This window comes from Abrus precatorius, unplaced genomic scaffold (assembly GCF_003935025.1).
Source record: "Abrus precatorius isolate BTA unplaced genomic scaffold, Abrus_2018 Scaffold4, whole genome shotgun sequence".
NCBI lineage: Eukaryota > Viridiplantae > Streptophyta > Magnoliopsida > Fabales > Fabaceae > Abrus > Abrus precatorius.
The window spans coordinates 20815044-20825172 of record NW_020874384.1 but is presented as its reverse complement, the minus strand read 5'-3'; the positions used below and the strand labels follow the sequence as shown (position 1 = coordinate 20825172).

Genomic DNA, 10129 nt, shown 5'->3' with positions numbered 1-10129 from the left:
GTATTTTTATGTATTGCCATTATTATTATACTCACTCACTCTCACTCCTTGAAAGATGGACCCTATTCATTATTCAATATTCATTTCTCACTTTCCTTTCTCCTTACCCTTGTCCTCACGTGCATATCAAACTCACTCATGTCAAACATCCTCGCGCGTCTTACTCCAAACAAATATATGCAAAAAGCTTAATTAGAAACAAATAAATGTTATTATACTTTATTATTTAATTTAATTTAATTAATTATTACACTAAGTAGTATATCATTTACGCGTATACATATTTTTACTCATAATAAAAGTTTATTTACGATTTAAGAATTCCAAATTAAAGCGTTATTGGTAGTCATGCGAAGAATAGTTTCATAAAATAGAGACACAATTGAACTGTTCTTTCAAAAATATGCAACTTGGCGTAGTCAACGACGTGTTTTACCTTACTAATAATTTAAAATGTCCAAACCAATTTTTTTATAAAAAAATCATCGATTTATGAAGTGAGTATTTTTTTTTTAAATCAATAAAAATATTTATTATTAACATTTCTCTTTCACTTAATATTTGATTAAAATAACTAATATTATTTTTATCCGGATGAATTTGTTGTTTTATTGAAAGATGTATTGTAGAGTGATGGTTTAAAAAAAAGTAAAGAAAGAAGGATATGTTTATTATAATTTAGTTGGACTAAATTGCCAGTATATATATTTTTTTATATTGTCTATAAATTATATATTATCAGACAATTAAAAAAAATTAAATTTTGCAATAGTTAGTTTAAAATGTATTTTTAAGATAACTTTTAATTAATTAGTAGTATACTTTTTTACGCCGATGATATATTATAATTAAACTCTTTTTAATTACTGACTGATAAATTAAACTGTTATTTTAAATTATAAATATTTATTGATTGATTTTTTTAATATTACAAAATACATTTATTTCTTAATTTTGACAAATATCGATTGACTGTCCTTGAATTTGATATCATTAATCAATTTGATGTATAATTTTAATATATATCAATTAATTTAATCCTTAATTATATTAACTATTACACAATTTAGTTCTTCGTATTATCAACCAAATTAATCGATACACAATAATATTACAGATTAAATTAATTAACAAGTGCCAAAGTTAGGACTAAAACAATCAATATTGTCAACAATTAAATTAACACATCCTTAATATTAAGCACTAAAATGATCAATACTCTATTCTTCGCATATCATACGCTTACTTTGGTGTTTCATTTCGTTTCAAAATATTTGCCAATCTAGAAAACTAATATAACATTAACTGTGAATCACCTTAAAAAATAAATAATGAGGTGGAAGTAGTTATTGTTAATTTTTAGGAATTTTTCATGTTTTTTGTTGATTCAAATAAGTATTAATCATAATTATAAAGACTAAATTGGTATTTTAATAATTTATTATTAATTCAATTTAAAGTATGAAATAACTTTAATTTAATAAAATTTAAAAATAAATACATTTTTATTTATTATCTTTAAAAATGTTCACATGAAAATATAATTAAAATTATTCAATAATTAAAAGTGTAATTGAGAATATAATTTAATTAATCGTTTATTTGATAAACTGTTATTATATAAAAAAATAATGTCATAAAATTTACCATTATTTTTATATTTTTATCCTTATAAAGATATAAATATTATAAAATACTTTTAAAAAAATAGCCCTTCAAAACGTTCCGTAACTTTCTTTAATCACTTTCTGCTTCCTTTGTTTTCCGTTGAAACTTCCTTTATTCTTCAAAATGTGATTTTTTTAATAAACTGTATCTTAGAGTGTGCGTTGGTATACTAAAAAAGGTGTAAATTCCGTTTCATTTGATAATAAACAGAGACTTAAAATAATAATCCACAGGAAGCAATGGCATTTTTTTATTATATCAATGAATAATTAACTGTTTAATCTGCCGTCCTCACTCAAAACATAATGATTTGAAATCTTCCAACTAATCATTTTTTTGTTCGACCCATTCTTTCCGATGTCACTTTCAGATGATAGTGACAAAAACAAAACCCTCAGTTGCTGAAATTTGTAGCAACGTCTAATAATGTGCCCAAAACGTCTTTTGTATACGTATAACCAAAATAGAAAAGAATGAAAACCATGCCGATTTGACTTACCAACCGCTATTCGACTATTTAATGCTCTTAAAAACGTGTAAAATAAACACATTAGTATAAACAGATACTGTATTTTAATAACATTTTTAACTTATAACTATATAAAAATAATAATAATAAAATATTATGATGTGAGACATGTTAGAGATAACCGTACCTTGTTTAAAATGATATTCATTAAAAACAAAACAATGAAAATTAAATAAATCACTTACAAGACAAAATGACATTCACCATATTACTTTAAAAATTGTTTTTTTTTACGAATTATTTGATTAAAGTGTGTATTGATAATGTAAAAGTTAATAATTAACTTAAAGTAATTTATATTAATAATGTGTCAAAATTAAATTCATATAATGTCAATATGAGGATTTTTGTGCGTGTAAAAATTATAAATCATTTTAAATTATAAAATTTATAAAATAATAATAATAACTTGTTCAACTTTATAACTTGTTGTTCTGTTACGCCCTATATTTTTTACGTGAATAGTTTCGTATAAAGTTGTATGTTTATATTAAGAAATATAATTAATATTTTATATATATTGAAAATGTTTTAAACTTCTTAATATTTCATTTTAAATTAATACGCCATTTATCATATCAATTAATTAAAATCATTATTAATATCTTGAAAGATCCAAAACAAGTGGAAATATAAAAAGCTTGAAGATAGGTGGTAGAGTGACTCGTAAGTTTCTTTTAGCTTTGAATTTTTAATTGTTCATTGCCTAGTCATATAATAAATATACAAAATAATTAAGATTTGTCCAAAGATATTAAATATAACTGTACACATTTTAATAACAATAACACCATCATGAATAAAGGAAAAGGATCCTGTTATATATTTCACAACTAATACAAAACTTGTAAAAATTATATATAAATAAAACAAAAATTAGTGTTTTTAACCTTTGAAATAATATATGAGCAGAAATATTTGTTCTCTCTAATGATTTTTCTACATTTTTTTAGTATCTTGAAAAGTTTATTTCATTATCTTAAAGTCTAAAATAGAGTAATCAGAGCACCAGGTATTTATAAGACATGCACCAAGACGATAAACGAGCTTAAATTAACATTACTAAAAAAGTGTCATTTACAAACAGATGGATATTACAAACAGATTTTTATCTGTCTGTAATACAAATGAATTAATATTTTGTCTGTAGTATGCTCGCCATTTAGCGCAAAACAATATAGACTGAAATTACAAATATATTTTTTTGTCTGTAATTTGAAAATGAGTGGAAAATTTGGAACGGGAGTTACAGATGAATTTTTCCATCTGTAAATAGTGTCTTTTTTAGCCGACCTTTCATGTAACAATTTACAGACCAAAAAATTCGTCTATAAATAGACGTTTAAAACGCACCGTTTCATTAAACTATTTACAGACAAATTTTTCAATCTGTAATGTCTGAAACCCATCAAAATCGTGCCTCTCCTTTTCCCTTCTCATTTTTCATAAATATCTTCCTATCACCTCTCTCTGTCTCTCTCAAGAAACTTTAGATTTTTTTACCTTTGCGAGTGATTGAAGCATCCATTTGAAAGATAATTTGCATCATTGTATCCCTGGTATGATACTCTAACTTTTAATCGGTTTAATTTTTTAATGTATTTTAAAGACTTAAAATTTTTAAGATAGAGTTAAGGATTGGAGATTGTGTGACTGAGAAAAAGGGTGTAGAATTATGTGCTGTGGGATTGTTTGTGTTTGTGGAATTTGTAGAATTTGCATGTTGTTGAGTTATAAGGTGATGTGCTCTAGAACGGTTTAGGATTGTAATGTGTATGTTTTTGATGCATTGATTAATAGATTGTTACATAATATATAGATTATGTGTCAAGAAAATTTAGATTTTTGTATTAAGTACGTGTAAACAAATGTAAGGAAATATTAATATATTAGGAGAGATTCTGTCGAAATTTACATTAGAAATTTGTTGTATTAAGTATAAATAAATATAGAAAAATATTCATATATTAGGAGAGATTCTACCAAATTTTACATTAAATTTTTTTTATTAAATGTAAATAAATATAAGAAAATATTCATATATTAGGAGAGATTCTGCCAAAATTTAATTTTTATATTAGTTTTTTAGATAGTTACTTATTCATTTGTAATAAAATTTTAATTTTATATTTTATAAATAATTTTATATTTTAAATATATAATTTTATAGTTTTTATTATGTTTATAAATTGTGATAATTAGGAACAACGAGAAATAATTATGCTTATAATAAAATAAAATAATTTTTTAAAAAAATTTCATAAATAAATTACAGACAGATTTTTCTGTTTATACATTATAGACGGATTTAAAAATTCATCTATATTTATTTACTGACGTGTATATTATAAATAGATCGGAATCATTTGTAAATCCGTCTGTAATGCTAAAATTTATATGTAATAATGAAAAATACTGTAAATCCATCTATATTTTCAGATTTTCTAGTAGTGTAAATAGCTAATTGATTATACAATATTAAATTTGCAGAAGAATGCTTAACATATTAAACATAAGTAATTTATCTTTAACTTATATTAATAATTTTTATAATTAAATTTGTGATACAAATCATTATTAAAAAAAACAGTAAATAAATAGTTAATAAAGTATGTATAGAAACAGCCTAAATAATATTAGTATTTGAATAAGAATTAGTCTCACCCACGAAATATGTGAAAAAAGCTTCTCACAGTTGGGTTATAACTATGATGATTTGGCTAAGAATGTCTTATAATATATGCACGGGAGGAAAAAGAAGAAGAGAAAGTCCCAACTAACTACCTAGCTACTATGGTGTTTGAACATTGGAATGATTGTTATGTGCAGGTATATTAATCATGGTTATGTTTATGTGAAACGCAAAGCTTGGATGACATTAACGGTTAATTCTTCAAAATTGAGCAAAGTTAATTAAGGGTTGACAAAGGAAAAATCAATATTATGAGTTGGTCCATTGGGTGGAGGAAGAGGCGTGTGTGCTATTTCATTTAGCTGGTGATGTGTGGATCCTTCAGTCTCTGACAAGTCAGTATCAGATTGGTATGATTTTGGAGAATAGATAACGCTATCTGTATCTTTGTGGCTGGGGTTATACTTTTGAAGCAAATGCATAGGTGATGTGCCTTGGCTTGGTGTTGTTTCCCCACTAACATCTCCCCCTCCTTGCCTTAACTTTCTCCTATCCCTTGCAGCCTTTTGCCATTTCTTAAGTGCCTTTGCTGTTTGCTCCTCAAATATTGCTTTCTTCATGTGAGATCCCATCTACAAATTTACATATTACACATAAATAAGCAACTGTTTCTCAAAAATAATGTTACTAAACATGCTACAAGTATTAGAAAGGTAATAATTCTCCAATTAATTTTGATGGTTAGTTTGAAATTGTGCACCTGTGTTACTAGCGCATAGAGAGGAAACGTAATGTAACTGCACACGACTTGTAAGGCTACCCCAAGAATGACCCTTGTAATTATTAGGGGCAAGTGCTCATGGAAGCAAGATGTGATCTTAAACTCATACTGCACTTCGGAAATATTATTAAATATTATGTTATTTGACAGGCAAAACTTGAACTTTCTCAAGATAAAAATATTGGTTTTATTGTAAGATACTTACCCACGTCCACAAGAAATAGGCTATTTGGAAAGCATTCTGCAAAAGAATAAATAAACAAACAATTTTCAATGAAATTGGAATGCAAATTAAGCACATCACACACGCGAAAATTATACACGCACCTGGAATAAGGTAAAATGGACTAAGAAGAGAATCCACTGGGGTCTATTGAACCAAAAATACTTGTTGTTCGGCTCTACAATAGGGACTCCTCTTACAATTGTAGATCGATCTTGGATTTCTTGGGCCATTTCCATAATTATAAGTTCGAGCTTTGTGCCCACTAATAAAAGTATCTGCAAATTGAAGTTTTAATTACAAGTTTTTGCACCAATAAAAGTTATTATGTTGGCTCGATATTAATATTTAAGGTTAATAATTAATAACTTTATACAGTTTTGAATTTCCTTTATTACCACTAGTGGCGCTAACGACAGCCAGGTGAGTGTGTACCATCCTGCAGCAATCAAGTAACAGTAAGTCATATTAGCGCATGGAGTTTGAATTGGGCTTGTATACAGAGGTCACGAGGAGAGAATTACTGTAAACGTTCATAAGTAGAAAGATGATGGCAAAAGCCCACAACGGGATACTGCAAAACAAATATAATTAAAAAAACTTTTATTAAATTTTCCATAAATCTATTTTAATGAAACATAATTGATCGTATTTTTATTAAATTTTCAGACATCCACTTAAATAATGGCATTAGTAATCTGAGGTCAAGGGCCTACCTTATACCCACGACCACTTTAAAATCGTCCTCCATAGATCTTTTTATATATTTTTGAAAGTCGAATTTGCTATTGGGAGCAAAATGTGCCTGCATTGATTAAAGTTTTGAGAAATTATTTTTGTACAACCAAATTATAAAAAAAAAATGTTAAAATATATTGTGAGAATACTATAACACTAGTTTTTGGTTAATTTCCATATATAACAAACTCATTTAATCAAACACTTGAACATTTATATATGCAAAGAAGCTTTGGTACCCACGTTAATAAATCCATGCCGCATAGTCATGTAATCCACCTTTGTGACAGACGCAAAGAATTGCCTGAAGAATGCCACCTAACAAAATGGAAATGAAGGGATTATTCCATGAGTTACTCATTTGTTTTTTCTTTCTTTCTGCGGAATGATGAATAAAACTCACTATCCATCGAATTCCTGGCATCCTAGACCAGCCAGAGTGACGCCTAACGAATGAAGTTTGATGTGCAAACCTGAACCTTGCAGGATCTGGGTGGGATGATAGTGATTAATGAAATTACTATAAGAGTGGGGTCCATGATTCGTATGCTATATTTATTATATGCATAAGACCGTCCCACAAACAATGCAACAAGAATTACCATTTGTAAATTCATACTCCAAGGAGGATGTTTCTGCTTCCCAAGCCTTCCATTTCTTCATCTGTTTAAGCAATAATCACATATCATCATCATCATCATCATCATTATTATTATTTTCTTTCCCTCTTAACCGCTTAACCCATATTAGAGAGTCACTAACTCACATGCCCAAGAGTGGACTATGGATATTCTGACCTCTAATTAGGCCCAGAGAGGACTGGATTCAATGTATGAATAGGTTGATGTTTCAATTATTGTGAAATTGCATGTAATCTATGATCTATACTTTTAAAACTGACTTCATTTAAAAAAAATATTTTACATGTATTATATTCTCATGTAATATTTTTTAATACTATTATATTTTAAAATTTACAAAACTTAATTTAATACATCTTACGGGATACCGTTCTAATTTAAAACAAGGGAGTACTTCAACTTCATTTGGATTCGTGGACATGTTACTTATTACAAATACTGAAAAAGTTACATAAGGGTCTATTATATCAATCACTGTGGAGAGAGAAAAAAAAATGCAATATAAAAAAGCTCATGTGACCAATAAATGCATGCCGTCTTACTCCTACATTAGAATATTTTTCTTTGATGTATATTTTCAGTATAAAAAGTATTAGAATATTACTCATGGTTATGCTGATCAATAAACACATTGAAAGGAAAAAAAAAAAAAAAAAAGCTTATATTTGGAGAAGTAAACTTACTTTTGCTCGGGCTAGAACCATAGTCATAACGCTGTAGAAAATGTGAAAAACAGCGAGGACGAATATAAATATATGCAATTGGTGCACCCCCGACTGAGAGATCAAAGACACTTTACCCTGATTTGTTGAAAAAGAATACATATAGTAAAGTTAATTAATATATGAATTATTAATTAACAAGGGAAATGGCTCAACGAGACGAATGTATCATCCTTACTTTTTGTGAGCAATAGTCTTCGCCAGATGCAGTTGCCAAAACTCGACGCCATACCATATTTTCGTCAAAAGAAAGTAGCTTCCTCCCTTCATTTGAGTTATTTGACTTTTCCACCTTCTTGCATGGAAGCATGGTGTCACCAGCTGCCACATTGATGCAAATCTTTGCAATATATTTTGTACCAAATGTAAGTAATAGGGATATGAATCCTAACAACATTAACTCTGCAAACAAAAAATAATATCATAAATAAATTTTGAAGGGAGATTAAAAAAAAAATAAAGAATCTTGAACTACTTCCAATTGCTTACCCGCTTTGATTTTCTCCAAGGCTTCATTCATGGCCTTCTTGTGTCGTTTCTGAAACCACTGTCATGATATATTAATTAGAAAGTAATCAACACTCAACAGTGTGAATGGACAATTTAGTCACAACTCCAAGTACCCATTTAATGAATAAGCTAGAACTAAAGAATTTGGATCCCTACTAAGTAACATGATATGAAATAAAACCCACCTTAATTAGTTACATGTCTTACTAATTTAAATTGATACATATTTTTTCTCTAATACAACTATACCATATTGACATAAGAAGATGTAAATCAAAAACCAAAAATAACCATGAACTAATGAACTATAAGTACCTGTCCAAGTGAATGGATTCCATGTTCCATTAATATAGAGACAATTATGAACACTGAGCAGACCACTGCCACAGCCCATGTGGGTGTTTCCTGCAAGGTTCTTTCTCCAGCAGCTGCTTCCACCATATTTGCTCTCTTCTCCAAAACAATATCAATTTCTCTAGCTAGCCTAGCATAGTTTATATAAGTTTATAAGCAAGCTATTTATAAATATATGTTCTTATATATATGCTGTTGGAGAGAACGATCGATTCATGTTTTGTCATATGCTTCCAGGTTTTATCCGCCAAGACCGTAATGGAATTATCATTGCGAGAACTGAACTGCGTACGCTTGCTTTTGAAAACAAAATATGATAAATAAGCATATATATATATATATATAATATACTAATGTTTAAGCCGGCCCTTGGAAGATTTACATGAATACGTTTCTATATAGTTTTATAATCATTTTAAACTAATTTTGAAAGTATTTAAAAGTTAAATATTATTAATCCAGCAACTTGTGTATAATATAATACATGTGATATATAAATTAATTACCATCATAGCTGACCAGGCAAGGTTTCCGTGATCAAATTAATTAATCATTTGGTCAGCAGCACAAGTCTTGTTGTTTACTTGATTGTAACATTATGCGTGGAGTCTTGCTCGTGAGTCCTTAGTGATGATTCTTGATGGTGTCGATGGTGGCATAAGATTAATAAGGGTGGGATCTTAGGAGACACCGCAGCCGAAAAAAAATAAGCTTCATATTGTTGGATCTGACTTGTTCTTGCATTGAATTTGCCATTCGAACTAACTATGAGTGTTTCGGACGAAATATTCATTATAATTTTGGATTCATTGATATATAACAACTAAATATGTATTTTTAATAATTAAATATGTTAAATAATTAAAACAAATTAAAAATAATAATTTATATTTATTCATAGTTTTTATAATTTGATATTATATTTTTATTTGATTAAAAAATTATCTTTGTTGAATAAAAAAAATTACAAACAATAAGTTTAAAATAACTTTTCATTAGTTTTGGATTATTTCACTTGTTTTTACCCTATTTTTAAATACTATTTACATTTACCTATTGTTTTTATAACTAGACATGACCATTATTAATTTACTTGAGAGTAGGGATAGAAACAGGCAAGGTCAGGCCAGGTCAGGCTTTACTCTAAACAGGCCTGACCTGTAACATAATTATTAGGCCTGGGTCTGACCTGTTACTTGTTAAAGGCTTTATTTTAGGTTTGGCCTGGCCTGTTTAAGTGGCCTGACCTGTCCTAAAGCCTGTTAACAAAAAAATTAATATTCATAAAAATATAAATATTTTATTATTAAATTAGTTTATACATTTTTCTA

General features: G+C 27.9%; 1 protein-coding gene across 1 annotated transcript; it reads right to left on the bottom strand.

Moving 5' to 3' along the window:
* Nucleotides 1–5110: 5110 nt before the first annotated feature.
* LOC113866318 (MLO protein homolog 1-like) lies at nucleotides 5111–8885 on the bottom strand. The gene is made up of 14 exons (XM_027501199.1): nucleotides 8760–8885; nucleotides 8424–8481; nucleotides 8113–8336; nucleotides 7896–8012; nucleotides 7174–7234; nucleotides 6975–7060; nucleotides 6815–6889; nucleotides 6550–6638; nucleotides 6358–6407; nucleotides 6232–6272; nucleotides 5938–6111; nucleotides 5816–5851; nucleotides 5590–5718; nucleotides 5111–5461 (listed from the first exon to the last, which is right to left on the bottom strand). Exons 1-14 carry the CDS (start codon nucleotides 8883–8885, stop codon nucleotides 5111–5113), a joined length of 1617 nt encoding a protein of 538 aa, XP_027357000.1.
* Between the last annotated feature and the right edge of the window lie 1244 nt (nucleotides 8886–10129).

Bases quoted from the DNA above. Each gene is read 5' to 3' on its own strand.
- LOC113866318 (XM_027501199.1), bottom strand. From the start codon at position 8,885: ATGGTGGAAGCAGCTGCTGGAGAAAGAACCTTGCAGGAAACACCCACA. The intron at 7,061-7,173 runs GTAATTCTTGTT...CATCCCACCCAG, and splicing joins GGAGTATGAATTTACAAATG to ATCCTGCAAGGTTCAGGTTT. The intron at 5,719-5,815 runs GTAAGTATCTTA...TCCGAAGTGCAG, and splicing joins CCTATTTCTTGTGGACGTGG to TATGAGTTTAAGATCACATC.